This window comes from Panthera pardus, unplaced genomic scaffold (assembly GCF_024362965.1).
Source record: "Panthera pardus isolate Hobbes unplaced genomic scaffold, ASM2436296v1 HiC_scaffold_10, whole genome shotgun sequence".
Classification (NCBI taxonomy): Eukaryota; Metazoa; Chordata; class Mammalia; order Carnivora; family Felidae; genus Panthera; species Panthera pardus.
Window position 1 is genome coordinate 11211860 of NW_026526655.1, and position 18434 is coordinate 11230293.

Here is an 18434-nt window from a genome sequence, read left to right on the forward strand (position 1 = left end):
AGGATTGGCAGAATTTTTTTCAAAGAAAAACTAAATTAGGTGCAAAAGTGATAAAATAACTTTATCAATATGCAATATATATATTAGTACACAGATATAAAAAATGAAACCACAAAAATAGTAGAAAAACCACATAAACACTATTTATAACCTCAAACCTTTCTAAAGTTGCATAAAACCTCGAAGACAATTAGAAAAATGAATTGACACCATAAACTTACATGTGGGAGAAAAATCATGGCAAACAAACCCAGAAGACAAACAGTAATCTGGAGTAAATATTGCAACTCATTAAAGCTGCTTTCCTTAATTTCTAAAGAGGCAACACCAACTGATAAGAAAAAGATCAGTCATCTAATAGAAAAATGGGCAAAGCATGTGAACAGGGAATTCAGAGAAAGCAAAATAAGGCTCAGACACGTAGATGTTGAACTCCTAAGAAAAATGTATATTAAATGACAATGAGATACCATTTGTCCCCTGGCAGACTAGAAAATAATCCAGAAGAGTAACAATACACTTAGTTCTCCGGCAATGGGTCCACGGGCAGTCTCAAAGATGGTTGGCGCGTGTACAAATCAGCTCCATTGCCGTGAGGGAAAACTCCACACTCCCAATTACAAATGCACGTATCTTTCCACCTATAGATTTCTCTGGTAGAAATAGACACTATTGCTATACTGCACACCTGGGAAATGACTCACACAACTGTTTTTCATGACAATACTGTTTCTGAGAACACAGGAGTGGAAACTATTTAACGGTTGTTACATGGAGACAGGGATGATGTATTATGGTCCGTCAATATGTTCACCTGTAATACTATTAACGGGATAAAAATGAGGAAGATCATTACATTGTGGTAAAGGCCTATAAAATAAATCATTAGGTGGAGAGAAGTATGAGGTGGAATAAATCATTAGGTGGAAAACAATGAGTGTAGTAGCTCTTCATTTGTGTAAATGTAAGTGTGGGTAGTGGCTTATATACACATACAACTTTTCTGGAAGGACAAACAAAGCTAATAACAATGACCTGACACGGGGGAAGGAGAAATGTGGTGGACGTGTCAGCTTCCCATGGATTTTGATGCTTTTTGCACCATGTAAATGACTCATAACCAAACTGAAATGCTAATTTAAAAAAAAAAAAATGTTTAGTCTCTTGAGAAATAACAAGGGAAAATAAGCTGCAGATTTTTTTACACGTGACCGTTCTGATGGGTTTTTTTTTCCATTTTTTTGCAATATGCATGAATATCCTAAATGCACATTTATAATTAAAAGGAACAAACACAGAAGGCGAAAGAGTATTTTGAAATGAAAAATTTTTATTTGGTATCTCATTAAAGAGAAAGATTTATATATAATATATATGTATGTATTATATATGTAAGATATATATAAAATTTATATATATATTTAATATATATAATATAATGTATTATAACATATATATATTAAAATATATGTTTGCTTTGTAAGGGGTAGGTTTTCTTGATTGGTAAGAGCACCTTAGGGAGAAATATCTTAAATGCTTCGTTTTGTACATAGAATGACTTACAGAAACAACAACAAAAACAGAAGTCATGGGGCACCCGGGTAGCTCAGTTGGTTAAGCAGCTGACTCTTGATTTTGGCTCAGGTCATGATCTCACAGTTCGTGGGATCGAGCCCGGCATTGGGCTCTGCATCGACAGCACAGAGCCTGCTTGGGATTCAGTCTCCCTCTCTCTCTGCCCGCACCCCCTCCACACGCTCGTGCGCAAGCACACGTGCTCTTTCTCTCAAAACAAATAAAAATAAAAACTAAAAAAAAAAATCATAAACAATAGAAGTAAGGGGAGAGAAATGACAAGATGGGGGCTCCTGGGTGGCTCAGTCGGTTGAGCTTCTGACTCTTGTTTTCAGCTCAGGTCATGATCCCAGGGTCGTGGGACAGAGCCCTGCATGGGGTACTACACTGAGCGTGGAGCCTGCTTGAGATTCTCTCTCCTCTCTCTCCCTCTGCCCCTCTCCCACTCATGTACTTTCTCCTGCTCAAATAAAAAATAAAACTTAAAAAAAAAAGGGGGGGTGCCTAGGTAGCTCAGTCGGTTAAGCATCCTACTTGGGCTCAGGTCATGATCTCATGGTCCATGAGTTCGAGCCCCGAGTCTGGCTCTGTGCTGACAGCTTGGAGCCTGGAGCCTGTCTCGGATTCTGTGTCTCCCTCTCTCTGCCCCTCCCCTGCTCATGCTCTGTCTCTCTCTCTCTCTCTCTCCCAAAAATAAAATAAAAACATTAAAAAACATGAAACAACAAAAAAAGAAAGGAATGGCGAGAGAATAACCATTTCTGAGAAGAAAGAAAAAGGTTACGGTTCTAGCCCTTTGCCCTGATGTAGGTGAAATATTTAGATCTGGCTTGAGGAAATTGTCGCTACAGGGCACCTGACCCACATTTGACAAATGAGTAGGGTCACTGGGCCTTTCGGGAAGAGGCACACAAGGCAGTGGGCACTGAAACGTCTGGGGGAAGTGCCTACCAGTCTCAGGAGATGAAAAAATGACAGGTGGCTGGGAGGGGAGGCCCCAGGCCTGGCGGTGGCCTGCCCAGCAGCCCTGAGCTCCTTCTGCTGCCATATACACATCCGTACAGCTCGGCCAGGATGACAGAAACTTCCTGCAGGCCCCCTGTAGCCACAGCAGAATAAAAGCAGAATCACTTAGGGCTGTTTTCTGCATCTTTGATTTTTTTTTTACCCCCCTTCCCCTGTTTGTCCCACCTTCACCCCCGGTAACCACCTACCTCTTCCCTGTATCTATGATCTTGTCCTTTTTATGATTCCACATACAAGAGACCTCAAACAGCAGTTATTTTTCTCTGGCTTCTTTCACTTACACACACGCACACACGCACACATACACATGCATATCACATCACAATTTCTTTGCCCGCTTGTCCATCTGTGGCTGTTTTCTGTGTTTCATTTGGAAATTTGGGCAATACCTACATGGTGACTGGAAATAATAGTGAAAGTAATGGAAAACGGTAATAGTAATAAAAATAGTTTGTGCACAGGTGCAGAGCAGTAGAAGGACTAAGTTGGGAGACCACATGAATACAGCTCAGAGAGAATACTCAGGATCGTGATCCCTTTGGCTGGGCTCAGGGAGTCACTGATCTTCTGGTGTTGGCTGGGTTTCCATCCTTGCAAAGCCCATGACTTCTTTGGGATTTTTTCAAATAAAATGGTTTGGGACCATTGAGTTGATAGAGAAGGGCACAGAGTTCAAAAACCAGCAATATTGTTCCAAAGAGGAAGTCCTGGGGCGCCTGGGTGGCTCAGTTGGTTGAGCATCCGACTCTTGTGTTCAGCCCACATCATGGTCCCAGGGTCGTGGGATGGAGCACCGCATGGGGATCCACACTGAGCATGGGGCCTGCTTGAGATTCTTTCTCTCTCTCCCTCTGCCCCTCTCCCACTCATGTACTTTCACCTGCTCAAATAAAAAATAAAACTTAAAAAAAAAAAAAAAAGAGTGGGGCACCTGGGTGGCTCAGTTGGTTAAATGTCCAACTTCGGCTCAGGTCATGATCTCACATTCGTGAGTTTGAGCCCCACAATGGGCTGTGTGCTGACAGCTCAGAGCCTGGAGCCTCCTTTAGATTCTGTGTCTCCCTCTCTCTCTCTGCCCCTTCTGTGCTCACACTCTCTCTCTCTCTCAAATAAACATTTACAAAATTAAAAAAAAAAAAAGAGTAAGTCCAGGGCACCCAGGTGATAGCAAGCGGGGAGGTGTGGGAGCAGAGGCAGACAGGAAAATCTCATTAACTGGAGGGAGCGGACGCCCCACGGCCTCTTACCCCCCAGCCACCTAGCAACAGCACTGCGTCTTGCCCTTCCCACAGCCCTTCCCGCAGCCGCAGCAGCAGGGGCAGCAGCCCACCCGGTAGCACCTGCAGGTGATGCACCTGCCGCAGCGACCGCCTCAGCCACCGCAACTTCCGCAGCCACAGCACCCCATGGTGTCGGCAGAGAGGACTCGGGAGAGGGGAGGAGGGAGACTCCGGAGGTGAGGGAGGTCTGGTGCCGCCTCCTGCTGGGGGAGGCCCTGGAATGCCATCTCGAGGAGGATGGTGATAGAGCCACCCAGGACACGTGACAAATGGCTTCTTCTTTACTATTTATTCCAACATCCAGAAGAGAATGTAGCGTCCTTTCTCATTTACATCCTTACTGGAAACATTTAGAGTTTTTACCACACGGAGGAAGGACGGTCCCTCTACTGGGCAGAGTTCACCTGCATGAAATAAGAATTATTTCATGTTGCATGTAGTTATCTACAGTGTGCAGGTCTGGAAAATAGCCCACCTGGCGATGAAAGGCTAGGATCAGGTAACTCGGAAGAATGTGCTTCAGAGTCGAGATAATGTCTAGTTCTTTCCGGACGCATATAGATTCTTCCCTACATATCAAAACACCTCCTATTCGGGTGGAAAGTGAAAAAGCAAGGTAAAAGCAACAACATTGTGAGCTGACCATCTGATGCCCCTTTACTCTCGCAGAGGCTGGAAAACATCATCTGTGGGAAGGGGGGGAGGGGAGGGTTCGGGTGGCGTCTACACCAGGTGGGAGGCGGCGCTGGGAATCTTTTCTAAATCTGGTTCTAGGACTTTAAGCTACTGAGCACAAAATTCTAAAGAAATTCTGAATTAGGTTTCTTTGGTCACAGCAGTCTGGAAAAGATGTTGGCCTCCACCCCCCCCCTCCGCCCCCTTTCCCCCACCCCCAGACACCTATATTCCCAGAAAGATCTAGATCCCAAACCCGAGTCTCTGTGTGACTTTACAAAGGAAGTTGGCTCGAGCAGGGTGCACACTTCACTGTGTGGACTATGCCCCGACAGCTTGGCCAGGGAGGGAGGGGGCACAGAGGACTGGGAGCTGGGCCATCTCAGATACCGGAAGCAGGAGAAGCAGAGATCAGGACTCGTCCAGAAAGGAACAGAAACCAGCAGACCTGAGAAAAGCTAATTGGTCCAATTTGCCAACGTCCTGTGTCCCCGACAACAGAAGAAGGAAGGAGATGGCCCGAGATGGTCTTTGATGGAGGGACATTTGTTTCATTCGTGCAGCCAACCCGCCCCGCTGAAGAGAGTCCGGCACGCTGCATGACCTGGGGAAAGTTACTTCACTTTTCTGCACCTCAATTTTCTCACCTGCAAAATGGGGACAAGAACAGTCATACTTCGTAAGATTGTCGGGAAGATTAAGGAGGTTAAGACGTGCGTCAAGTGGCCAGCCCACAGGCAAGGCTCGGTAAGTCTGGGCTGACGTTACTGTTAGCAATTATTTTTCGAAATGTGACATGGCCAGGCACCCCTTTTCTTGGGCTGCCTGAGGTTTGATGGCAAGACCACATTACTAGCATTTTGCTAAGACAGTCGGAATTGGAACATCTCCTGTTACTGCCTAATTACATCGCAGAGCATACGTGTGAGTTTGGGAACCCACAGCCATTGCGCTAATGGGAAAATGAGAAGTTTTGAGACAAGACTGCATGAGGAGGAAACTACTGAATGGCATTGGTAGAGATTCCTTCTAACGTACTAACCCCCCTTATTAACAATTAATTCAGGGCTTAATACAAACTAGGCATTGTTCTAGCCCCTGCAACGAGCGTATTTTTACTCAGAGGTCTTAAAAAAAAAAAAAAAATCCTCCTTTGTTTTCTATTTGCGGCAGAGAAAGAGAAATTAAACAGCTCTCCTTACTTCCTACAGCATCAGCTTCTTCTCCATCTGATCCTGGCCCGGATTAGAACAACATATGCTGGCTTTATCTAAATTTACCGGGCTTTTCCTGCTTTAACACTAAAGAGTAAACTAAAATGTTATTTTATTTGAAAGTATATGGAATTTAACTAAATGCTTAAATTTCATTTACAGGTGTCCAATTTTGGCAGACCGTATCCCCACCTTTGGTCTGTAACTTTCTAGTATAGTTATTCTGAGGACACTGTAGGAATTGGGGGGGGGGTTATAAAGAGGGTGTAAAACATAGTTGCCAAAGTAATGTAGGCATTTTTGGCAGCGGGAAGCAAATCATTCTACAAATTCATTATCTCTAGCTTAGATTTTCCAGATCTTGGGAATTTAAAAAAAAGGCTGGGTGAGGGGAAAAAAACAATATTAGGAAACTTAACTGTGTCCACTCCACAGACACTGTTATCTGAGGTATCACACTGGATACGTCTTGGTATACCCCTCTTGGGGTTTCTCTTCCACAGTCAGGGTGACCCAGAAAGCTAAGGAGAGAATGTTGAAGAGTTGGAGGGGGCTAAAATACCCACAGCAAGTTCTTACAGCATTGGGGGGGGGGGGGCATCCCACACACACCCTGTTCTCTTCTACTAAACACAAAAGGAGAATTTTGGACAACACTGGTTTCCTTTCCTTTCCTTTCCTACCTTTGGAAACAATTATAAGGGCAACTGACCTAATCTAAGAATGTATGTGAGTTTCGAGGTCATTATCTAAAATCCACAGTGCTGACTGGCCAGTGCCAGCCCTGGGAGCTACACCCACAAACAGGGAGAAGAATACTGGCCTGGAACCAGCTGCAAATGTACGGAAGGAGGTGGCTCAAAAGCAGGTTGTAAGTGATACAGCAGAAAAAAAAAAAAAAAAAAAAAAGATGTAGCACATTAACAATGGCAACAAAGAGAGGCAGGTGGCTGAATCTTCATCCTCAGAGACCAAATTGCTGTGGAGATTCTGGCAATGGAGGCTTGCTCGAAGGAAATGGTTGGGGGTGGGAAATGCATCAAGCTTTGGAGATAAGCATTCAAGTAAAATGTCATGGAAGAAAAAGGCAAGTATGTGCCCTCAAAAATTCAACCCAATTAGATGTTCCAAGGAAGAACACTGTGACTTGGGAAAAGACCCGGGGTGTGAGATCCAAATGCGAAGCTAGTAAAATAGTAGCAGGAGTGTGACTGACTGGTCTTCTTGCCACTAACAAAAATAGGTGCTGAGAAAATCCGAAAACTTCGCTTCTCCAAGAAGCTGTTAATATGATAGCAGTGATCTATTTTTAATACAAGGAAAAAAGTCAATTCTCTGCGGATGCAAAGGCGGAGGGCTCATTAATCCGTGGTAATGAACTCTGCCCGGTCCTTCCGGTCTGCTGCGGATTGCAGCACGCCACGGCGTGCCTCATTGCTCAATCAAGATTTTCGGCAGGTGTTGCAGATCTGCCCTGCAGACCGGAACTTGGACATCGCGGCTGACGGCGGCTGGCCTCGTGTCCCAGCGGAGCAGAGGACAGAACGCTGCGCTCACCTTGTGAATTTCTTTTTTTTTTTCTTTTTTTTTTTTTTGCTGACTAATGCTCTCCTTCTGTGCAAAGCGTCCTCTTCTCTCGCTTTTAAGACCACAAAGGTAAGCCCAGACAAGCTTTACTTTTCTGCTGGAGGGAACAGCGTGTGCAAAGACCCCTTTCCAGTGTCTGCTTCAGACACCGGTTTCACCCAATAGGGGACCACCCTTGCTTTGTCCTAGTAGGGCAAAATAAAATACGGAGAAGTATTCCTTCCAGAGAGGAAAAAAAAATTTTTTTATCAGAACAGAGAGGGCCATAGGAAAAGAATAATGTGTATAGAATCCTTATTTCTACTCCTTGTGATGGAGAAGGTACGTGAATCAAATAATAATTAAAATGTCATTGCTTTTTATCATTTGCCCAAGGCTGGAGGGGGGCTGCCACATTTACTCAAAATTGTATGCTGTTGAGTGGGGTGGTAGAGGCAAAGCATCCTGGAAACAACTGAAAGTCGGCTAGCAGCATCAGCAGCAGGCTGGAACAGAAGGGGTCGATGCCTCATAGCATCCAAAGGATAGAGCTGGCTGTCAATGCAGACGCTCTTCCCCCTACATCTGAACTTTCAATCTAGGAACCTTTCCAGCTGGGAATTAAGCACCCCATCCCGGAAAGCCTGACAACTCTTAGATGCCACTAGCAATAAATAGCGCAGGATCTCTTCGGCCCAAGGAACAGCTTGTGGGGGGCTTAAACTATTCAAAGAAAACCTCTGTAAATGTCCACTGAACTGATTTCAAGAATACATGCTGCATTACTCAGCCATGAAATGAATGAAATCTCGCCATTTGTGACAAAATGGATGGATCCAGAGAGCACAAAGCTAAGTGAAATAAGTCAGAGAAAAATACTATATGATTTCATTTGTATGTGGAATCTAAAAAACAAAACGAATGAAACAAAACAGAAAGAGACTCACAGATACATAAGCCAAATTGGGGGAGGGGGGGCTGGGAAGGGGCAAAATACATGAAAAGGATGAAGAGGTACAAACTTCCAGTTTTAAAATAAACCATGCTGGGGCGCCTGGGTGGCTCAGTTGGTTGAGCCTCTGACTTCGGCTGAGGCCATGAACTTGCGGTTCATGAGTTCGAGCCCCGCACTGGGCTCTGGGCTGACAGCTCAGAGCCTGCAGCCTGCTTCAGATTCTGTGTGTCCCTCTCTCTCTGTGTTCCTCCCCCACTCGCGTTCTGTTTCTCTCTCTCTCTCAAAAATAAAGATTTTTTTTAAATTTGAATGAGAAAAAGGGTATGCATGCCGCATCTTATAGCAGTAGGGATAGATAATACGTGACATTTAATGACGGGCATCGTTGTAGACGGCAACCTGAAGCTGTACGTCACACGGTGGAAATTTGGGGGTGGGGGGAGGGCGACCTGGACAGAGGAGGAGGGAAACAAGGCTGTAGAACAACTTGAAAGGAATGAGAGAAGGGAACTTCAGATCAGCACGCCCCACCCAGCAGGCAGAAGAAGATTTCGAGCTTTACATCCTTACGGAACTGGATTCTAAACTGCATGACCCCGGGCAAGCCACGTTATCTCTCCCGGAATGTCTGCCTGCCCATCTGCCAGGTTGAGACAATATCTGCTTTGTGAACTTCCGAGGATTCAAAATGAGGCGTAGAAAGCATGTAGTATCAATGCCTGTCCAAGCAGGTATTAGTTAAACGGCACGTGCCGGAGGTATTATTTTTCTGTGCTTGTTGATGGTATGTGTTAGGAAGCACTGATTTGGTTTTGATTGGGAATTGCGTCCTTGGAGTACACGCTGAGCACTCAGAATCTCAGGACATGTGGACAGACCGGTAAAGCCAGATTCTAGAAGGTCTCGAGAAGTAATAATCACGGGTGGTTATTCAAAGGTATCAGGAGGAGACAGGTTTCACTCGACTACCCACGTGCTTCCAGGGGTGCGGAGCGGCTGAAAGTCTTTTGTGGGCTGAAGAAGTTCAGATATTTGTGTGCCCAAGTCATTTAAAGAGTGTGGCCCTCCACACTCGCCTCGTGCAGCACTAAATCCGGCAGCGTGCAGACCTGACCCTCAGGGGCTCCCTTTTTGGGAAAGTAATCTGGGCAGAGGTCTCGCAGTGGTTCTCGGCTTGGGGGTGGGGTGCATCGGAATCTGGAGAATCTCTGAGTAGCGGCTGAAAATTGCACCCAGGAGAGTCCGGTACTTCCTCTTGGAAGGGCACTCCAGGAACTCCATGAAAGATGGGGAAAGCCCTGACGGAGAACTCAGCCATTCATCCAACAGATGAGATAAAGAATGCAAAATCACCAACTGAGAAATGTTGTCCAAACAAAAACCCTTAGAATGAGGTTTTTTTCCACACAGATGTGATCTAAACATGGGCAGGTGATGGAGCTTAAGGCATTGGTATGATTGTTGTAGAAATAAGGGAAAGAACGAAAGGAGAAGGCTGGAATATTGGGGGGCGGGGGGGGACAGATATCCCAATGGAGCTAAGGAATAGTACAGTGACTGTAGCTGATGACATAGCAAGAAGAGATGTTTGTAGACACAGCCAGACGACTGGATCCCTTATTAGAGGGAGAATACAGTACGGCCATGAGAATGGGGAGCTGAGGTAGAATGGAAAAAAGGGTCCTTGGAAATGAGGCCTAATCCTGGCACTGTGGCCTATTCTTCTCCACCTCTCTCCAAAGAGGCTGTGGTCCTCTTCCGTCCCCATCACGTGGGAGATCGTGTTTCTTCCCTTAGATTGATCTCTGGTTTTCTCAAGCCAAAATTCAGAGGGTGGAGGAATTTCAGCTTCTCCAGGACAGTGGAAATAGCTGTAGGTAGGCCCATGGAAGTCGTGGAGAAGAAAAGACCAGAAGTTCAGCTCAAAGTTCAACTGTCGCATTGTGCAACAACCCACAGGCAGGCTGAACAGAAATATGATGAATGAAAGAAGAGAGTAGGCTTCCAGATGGCTGTCAGTATGGCTCATCGATGGCTCCACAGTCATTTCCTCAGCCACTTACACAAGAAACACCTAGAACACCCCAGAAACGTTCCGTATGGAAGAGCATATCCCTAATCTCTGTGAAGTAGAAGTAAATGGAAAACAGATCTCTCACCCCAACCACTGGCAAATAGTTTTCATTGTCATTATTCGTCTTGACTGACGTAATTGAGCGTCTATCATTGCCACCTACTCCACTTAGGTAAGAGCTTTACTGATAGAATTTGGACCAGCATTTATTTTACCTCGAAGAAGAGGACAGTCAATGTAACAGGTCCCCAAATAAGCCAGTCTTCATGGGGCCCACCTTGTGAAGGAACAGAGTGGGCGGTAGATAACATGGGGTAATCCGGAAGATCATCCCTCCCAAAGCTCTTTGCCCACGGAAAGCCGAAATTCCACCCAAAGCAACTCCCTCTTTTCCAGGGAACTTCATTTTCTGTGGTGAACGTTATCTCTAACCTCCTTTCAAAGTGAAATTACCAGACAGCCAGGTGATTGTTACTAGCAAGTGTGTGCGAACACACTTACGGAACTACATGTGTTGCTCACTGTAGACCGCACACGTGTAGATCGCTCCCACTAAGAATACCAGAAGCCAAGTCCTTAAGACAGGAGTTCTTTAACACAGCACATCGATTTCCAGGCTTTGTTTTCTATCTAAGACACCACACACGCATACACACACTCCCTGCCCCCATTATCTCAATGGTCCGCAGGGCAGGAGGGACCTTGTGAGTCAAGGAGAAGGGATAAAAAAAATTCTGTGAGACTCAGCAGGGGAAGGCTCCTCAGAAGGTGGATTTTTATCTTAAGCTCGTTCAGCTTACAAACGTCTGTGCTTCTCTGTCCGTCGGCAACTCCAGATCATCCCCACCACAACCACCTGTCAGGGCATCCTCCCTCCTGCACGGAAGAAGCCTGGAATGATATTTGCCTGAACTCGCTTCCACTGTGTGGTTACAGGTCAACCTGCTTACGAGAAGCACCCCTGTGAGATTTGGAAGATGGAAAATTCAAAAAAAAAAAAAAAAAAAAAGTGGCCAGGATTTTCCAAGGCAGTTACCTTAATTGCAGTAAAATCCAGTGTAGAATTCCTTCTCAGAGAGGCCTTTGGATACATACAAAATCCCCACTCCCTTAATAATATTTGAATCCAAATTTCCTGAAGCCTGGAAGAATATTCTCTAACATACCAGGGTGTGTAAAAATAAAATATGATTAAATTTAAACAGTTACTGGAAAGTGTCAGATGTTGGAATTTTAAACCCAGAAATGCAAGTGGAGATTTTTCCATAAATTCATATAGTGTTTGGATTATCTGGGTCCTGTCAGAACTATTTCATAAAACACACCAGTTTTTGCCATTTTAACACGCAATATATAAAACTCCTATTGGTTCTATTTCTCTGGAGAACCCTGTTGGGTACAATAGTCAATCTTATGCTATATTCTTTGATAGCACTAGGTAATTTATCCTAAAAAAATGCTAATTGAGGACCTACTAAATACTAAGAATATAGTAGACACCACAATGGATGGATACAGCTCTTCTTTTTAAAGGGAAGAAATAGGGGTGCCTGGGGGCTAAGTCGGTTAAGCCTCTGACTCTTTGATTTCAGCTCAGGTCATGATCTCACAGTTCATGGGTTTGAGCCCCGCATCAGGCTCTGTGCTGACAGTGGGGAGCCTGCTTGGGATTCTCTCTCTCCTTCTCTCTCTCTCTGCCCCTGCCCCCCAAAAAGATAAATAAACGTTAAAAAAAACGAAGGGAAGATTTGAACAAAAACCATTAAGCATATAGAGAGTGACAGAAAAAAAAACAACCATCTCGGACAGGGTGTTTTTTTTTTTTTTTTAATTTTTTTTTTTTAACGTTTATTTATTTTTGAGACAAAGAGAGACAAAGCATGAACGGGGGAGGGTCAGAGAGAGGGAGACACAGAATCTGAAACAGGCTCCAGGCTCTGAGCTGTCAGCACAGAGCCCGACGCGGGGCTCAAACTCACGGACCGCGAGATCATGACCTGAGCCGAAGTCCGCCGCTTAACTGACTGAGCCACCCAGGCGCCCCTCGGACAGGGCGTTTTGAGAAGTCAAAAGGGCCATTGGAGCACAACCTGTATGAACGTGTGGGATGCAGCCCACCTTCAGGTGCCTGAAGAAAAAGTATTCCAACAGGTGGAACGGGAAGGAGTCAAGGCCCCCAAAACCAAGTGCATTTGACTCACCTGGGCATGGGCAGCACATGGTCGTGTAGGTTTTTCCTGTGGAAGGTATGCTGAGCCGCGGTCAGGAGACAGGCCCTGTCACTACCCAGCAGTCACGTTATCTTCCAGTCTCTACTTCTTTCTAGAGACATGAAGAATTAGGACCAGATTGGTGTTTCTTTCCAAAACACTCACAGTGGCTCTGCATTCTCTGCCCCCTCTCAAGGAACTCCAACGTACACATAAAGATTGTGAGGAACATTCCAGCAAGGGAACTCTTGTGACTTGACTTAACCCAATGCTTCTGAACTTACTTGGTCTCAAAATTCTATTTCTATTATGAATCGAATTTGAATTCATTGAAAACACTTTTAGAAATGCCATACTCTAAAGAGCCCATTTATCTTTCAATTCTAAAGCAGTCTGAACAATGGGACATAAAATCACACCCCCCCCCATTCACCCCTCATCGCCAGCAAAAAGAGAGCAGCTTTTAAATTTATTCCTGGAAGTAGAACCTTTCTTACATATAAATTCATATGTGGAAAAAAATAAATACATTCCGGGGCGCCTGGCTGACTCAGTTGGTTAAGTGTCGTACTCTGGCTCAGGTCACGATCTCGTGGTCCGTGAGTTCGAGCCCCGTGTCGGGCTCTGTGCTGACAGCTCAGAGCCTGGAGCCTGTTTCAGACTCTGTGTCTCTCTCTCTCTCTGCCCCTCCCCCACTTGTTCTCTGTCTCTCTGTCTCAAAAATAAATGAACATTAAAAAAAATTTAAAAAAATAAATTCCTATGTGAACAGTCAATAAACAAAACAGATAAAAATCAGAGATGTCTGGGCTGAAGCAAAGGTCTGGATTTGATGGGACATCATCCGCTCTCTGTCCCCGTGTGCCGGGATCACACCGCCCTCTAGTGTCTAATCTTCAAGGAGAGTAAAGCCAAAACCAACCCCAAAATCTCATTCAAACTTCCAGCCTCAGAACTGCCTCCAAAGTGCTGTTTGCTAAGCTGTGACTCTCAACGTGAGGTCCCCCAAATGGCAGCCTCAGCATCGCCTGGAAACTTGTTAGAAATGAAAATTCCCAGTCTCAACCCTCCAGGCTGAGACCTGCTGAATCAGTGAGTGGGGAGAGACCCACTAGATGGTGTCTCCCGTTTTAGCACATTCTCCTACCAATTTTTTTTTTTTGTACCATGCTGCTTTCAATTAAGGGGTAAAAATGGACTCGGGACAGCCTGTCAAAACCCAAAAATTCACAAAGGAGTTTCTTTTTTTTTTTTTTTTTAATTTTTTTTTTCAACGTTTTTTATTTATTTTTGGGACAGAGAGAGACAGAGCATGAACGGGGGAGGGGCAGAGAGAGAGGGAGACACAGAATCGGAAACAGGCTCCAGGCTCCGAGCCATCAGCCCAGAGCCTGACGCGGGGCTCGAACTCACGGACCGCGAGATCGTGACCTGGCTGAAGTCGGACGCTTAACCGACTGCGCCACCCAGGTGCCCCCACAAAGGAGTTTCTATACCTAGCAGTTGTTCAGCAATTTTCACTTTACACCATTCTTTCTGACTCAATAGGAGTTACATCCATTCCAACAATACACTGGACCCAATGTATTTGTAGTACTGCCATGAATAATCAAAGAAGGTTCTAGAATGAACCTGGTCATCTTTTCTTTAACAGAAAGTGTCTGCAGTGATAATGCCCATTGTAAAAAAAAAAAAAAAAAAAAAAGAGGGTTTGCATCGTGAAATCCCTGTAGCACTAGCCCGAGTTTATCGCGTGTGCAGGATGGTGTTTCCATCGTTAAGTCTTTTAATCTGGCCAGCCGTGCTGAATTTATGCTCTGTTCAGACCAGGAGATCAAATAAAGGCGCATGAATGGTTTAGAGCAATTTTCCTACAGCTACAATAAAACTGGCTTCCTTCCTTCCTTCCTTTTTTTTCTTCTTTCCCCAAAGGCTTCCTGAGTACTTGGGGGTGGATGTAGGCTCTGTTGGCTGAAAACAGAACCCTACTAAACGTGCCCTGGGAACATCAGCCTCCCGTACAAGAGACACCTTCATTGCCACCGTCACACGCTTCTTTCTAAAACTTGATAACTTGATAAAGAAGACAGATTCGGTAAAAAGGAGAGCAGTTGTTATAAGCATCAGTATCTCAATGGAAAAATCAATATAAAACTTACAAGTAGAGTAGTGACTAAGCCATAGGGAAATTTATAAATTTTTATTTAAAAAATACAGTTTAATGGAGCACCTGGGTGGCTCAGTTGGTTAAGCGTCCAGCTCTTGATTTCAGCTCAGGTTATGATCTCATGGTTCATGGGTTTGAGCCCCACATTGGACTATGCACTGACAGTGCATAGCCTGCTTGGGATCCTCTCTCTCCCTCTCTCTCAGCCCCTCCTCTGCTCTTTCTCTCTCTCAAAAAGTAAACAAACTAAAAGAAAAAATTTTTTAAATTATAGTTTGCTTAAGCAGGTGACCTAAAAGGGTAAGTATCATTTCTGCAATTCATACAACATTAAATTTAAGAAACTAACATTTCAGTCTTTTATGAGAACATTTCAGTTTTTAAACAACCACCATATGGGGTATAAACAATGTTTATTACCTAGCTGAAGATATTTATAATTAGCTACAAAAACTAACTGGGAAATTTCACTCCGTATGTAAATAAAGATGCATTTTCCTTTTTATATTTAACAATAATGAAAGTATGAATACAAGGAAATCTGGGCTAGAATATGTTTCATGAAAAATTTTAAACGTGAAATACATCATACATTTTGTCCAAATTATCAAAAATTCCTATTAGGTATATCAAAGTCAATATCAGCTTCCTAAGATGACTGTAAAAAAAAAAAAAAAAAAAAAAAAAAGTAAGTGCGGGGCGCCTGGGTGGCTCAGTCGGTTAAACGTCCGACTTCGACTCAGGTCACGATCTCGCGGTCCGTGAGTTCGAGCCTCGAGTAGGGCTCTGTGCTGACAGCTCTCGGAGCCTGGAGCCTGCTTCCGATTCTGTGTCTCCCTCTCTCTCTGCCCCTCCCCCGTTCACACTCTGTCTCTCTCTGTCTCAAAAATAAATAAACGTTAAAAAAAAAAGTGCCACAAAACTGGGTGGTTTAAAACAACAGAAATGTATTCTCTCTCTCATAGTTCTGGAGATGAGACATCTAGAACAAAGGTGTCAGCAGGACCCTCCACCCTCTGAAATCTATAGGGCAAGAGCCTTCCTTGCCTCAGTCAACTTACGGTGTTTGCTGGCAATCCTTGTTCTTTGGTTTGTGGATGCCTCTCTCCAATCTTTTTTTTTTTTTTTTAAGTTTATTTACTTATTTTAAGAGAGAGCAGGGGAGAGGCAGAGCGAGAAGGAGAGAGAAAATTCCAAGCAGGCGGCCAAGTGGGACTCAAACTCATGAACCATGATATCATGAACTGAGCTGAAATCAAGAGTCAGATGCTTAACCTGCTGAGCCACCCAGGTCCCCGTGCCTCTCTCCAATCTTTGCCTTGTTATCACATGGCCACCTTCTCCCTGTGTGTCTTTGTACCTGTGTTTCTCCTTAAGCATCTCAGTCATATTGGAATAAACACCCACCCTACTCTAGGATGACCTTATCTTAATTATATCTGCAACAACCCTGTTTCCAAATAATTTCCATTTTGAGGTGCTGGGAATTAGGACTTCAACATACTTTCTTTGTGTGGGGGACACAATTCAGCCCATAACAGTCCGCCTTCTGGCCTCTCAAAATTTACATCCTTCCCACATGCAACATTACGTTCACCCATTTCCCAACATTTCCAAAGGTCTTCACCATCCCAGCAGGCTGTCATCAATTCAGAGTCCCAAACTTCATCATCTAAATCATATAGATCAATATGGGTGAGACCCAAGGGATATGATTCATCCTTTGGTAAAACTCCCCTTCACCTGTGAACCAGAGAACAAGGTATCTGCTTACAGAACACAATATCACAGGATAGAGTAGACATTTTCTTTCCAAACAGGAGATATTGAAAGGAAAAAAGGGGGTAATGGGTCCTAAGGAAGTCTTAAAAATTATCAGGGCAAGTTCTATCAGATTTCAAGCCCTGAGAATAATCCTGTGTGGCTCGATGCTCTGTCCTCTGGGCCAGATAGGGCGGCAGCCTCCCCGTGTTGGCCTTGAGGGGATCTCATCAGCCCAAACTTCTGCATCTGTGCCTCTGCCTTCAGGGTCATTCTTTTTTCATTTCATGCTTCCCCTGCCCCTGTTAGTCCAGGCTAGTAGCGATTCTGTGGATATAAAATTCTCAAAGATCCGTCAGACTCCTGTGCAATTCAGAGAGGTGCAAACCATCAGGCAAGAGGGCCCTTCACGGAGCATTCCTGGGGAACCCCATCTCTATTCCCAGCTTTTGCTAACATGGTTCATTGGATCCATTAGCCACACAGCCGAGCTCTTTAGCAAATGATTGTCCAGCTACACTCTTGGCACTGTTTGCAAAGTATGCTATCTAGATGGGCTGAGAATCTTTCAGATCATTGAAGACTGGTTCCTTTTTGCTTTGCAGTTCCTTCCTCAATTTCTTTCTTTTCCCTCATATTTTACTATAACCAGCAAGGAGAAGCCAGGCTGCGCCTTCAACCCTGCTTGGAGCTCTCCAAGCAAAATATCCAGATTCGTTTCTTACAAGTTCTACTTTCCTTCCAACAACAGAACAAAATTCCATCATGTTCTCTGCCATTTTCTAACAAAATTCACCTTTCCTCCAGCATCCAATAGCGTGCTGCTCCTTCCCATCTGGGACATCATCAGAAACACCTTTACCATTCCTATTTCTAGCCACATTCTGTTCCTGGTGATATAGGTCCTCTTTAAGACAATAGGCACTTTCTCCGTAGCCCTCTTCTCTTCTTTCTGAGCCCTCGACAGAATTGCCTTAAACAGTAGTATTTCCACCAACAATCTCTTCAAGGCATTCTAAATTTTTTTCTATCAAATACCCCCAAATTCTTCTAGCCCCAATCCATTATCCAGTTCCAAAGCCGCCTCCACGTTTTTACATATTTGTTACAGACCACATCACTTCCCAGCACCAACGTCGGTATCAACAATGCATTAGTCCTCATGATTTCCTGGATGCGAGGGAAACATGCCAATGAAATGAGTCCCTAGTCCTACCTGACGGCCTCCGAACAGCAAGATGAGTGATGTGGCCGTTGAAAGTCAACTAGAAAGAAATCTGTCAAATCGCCATTAAAAATGATGAGGCCACGTGGTCACCGTGTGTTAAACAACACTGCCGGTTAGAAAGGGCAGAGCAAGGTCCAGATGGAAAATGCTGGCATGGAGAGCTGATTTAAGAAATCTAGATTTTAGAAAACACCACCACTTTTAATACTTAGCCATGGTGAGCTGGAACATAGAGATTATTTTCTTTTAATTCTTAATAAGTATATACAGTAAATGTTCACTAATTTAGAGACGATGCTAACTGAATTTAGTAAAACATCATGGAAAAGAATAGGTGTGGACAGCATGTATTTGGAGCAGAACCTAACGAAACTGACCAAGTGTTCTCCGTAATGGCCTGACCATAAAGGCCTGATTAAAAGGCAAATACGTATGACTTATGACCTTTCATATGTAAGTTAATAGTTATAAAGGGCTTTCAGACTATTTAGGTCCTTAAAGGAATAGTTTTCCTTGCAAATCTAATCTCAAACCATAAACTTACTTTTTCAGTGTCTTCTTATTCTCTTAAAATAATTTTGAAATTACTTATACATTTTGTACTGATGATCAATGATTCAACTTAGCTGGGGCTATCAATATGAGCTGTTAATGTTATCAGCAATTCATTGGTCTTGTGATTTCCTGAGTCATGGGACTAGAC

General features: G+C 44.2%; 1 protein-coding gene and 1 long non-coding RNA gene across 8 annotated transcripts in view; one reads left to right on the forward strand and one right to left on the reverse strand.

The window, feature by feature from the left end:
• Positions 1-4151: 4151 nt before the first annotated feature.
• On the reverse strand, positions 4152-17816 carry LOC109264955 (uncharacterized). Of its 2 annotated transcripts, none has more exons than XR_002078949.2 (3): positions 17720-17816; positions 12567-12687; positions 4152-4285 (listed from the first exon to the last, which is right to left on the reverse strand). It is a non-coding gene; the product is annotated as an uncharacterized LOC109264955 (long non-coding RNA). The 2 variants fall into 2 exon arrangements; XR_002078948.2 differs by lacking the exon at positions 4152-4285 and adding an exon at positions 5090-5203.
• Positions 5198-18434, forward strand: part of LOC109264954 (thiamine transporter 2-like) — a 43216-nt gene continuing 29979 nt past the window's right edge. For 4 of the 6 annotated variants that reach the window (XR_008422663.1, XM_053904175.1, XM_053904167.1 and 1 more), the window contains exons 1-2: positions 5198-5303; positions 7229-7426. Coding sequence is in view for 3 of the 6 variants with exons in the window: in XM_053904175.1 (XP_053760150.1) it covers positions 5211-5303; positions 7229-7426 (291 nt within the window). In the remaining 3 variants the exon portion in view is untranslated. Of the gene's footprint in view, positions 5304-7228; positions 7427-18434 lie in introns of those variants that run through there. The other 2 variants (XM_053904174.1, XM_053904171.1) reach the window with 2 other exon arrangements.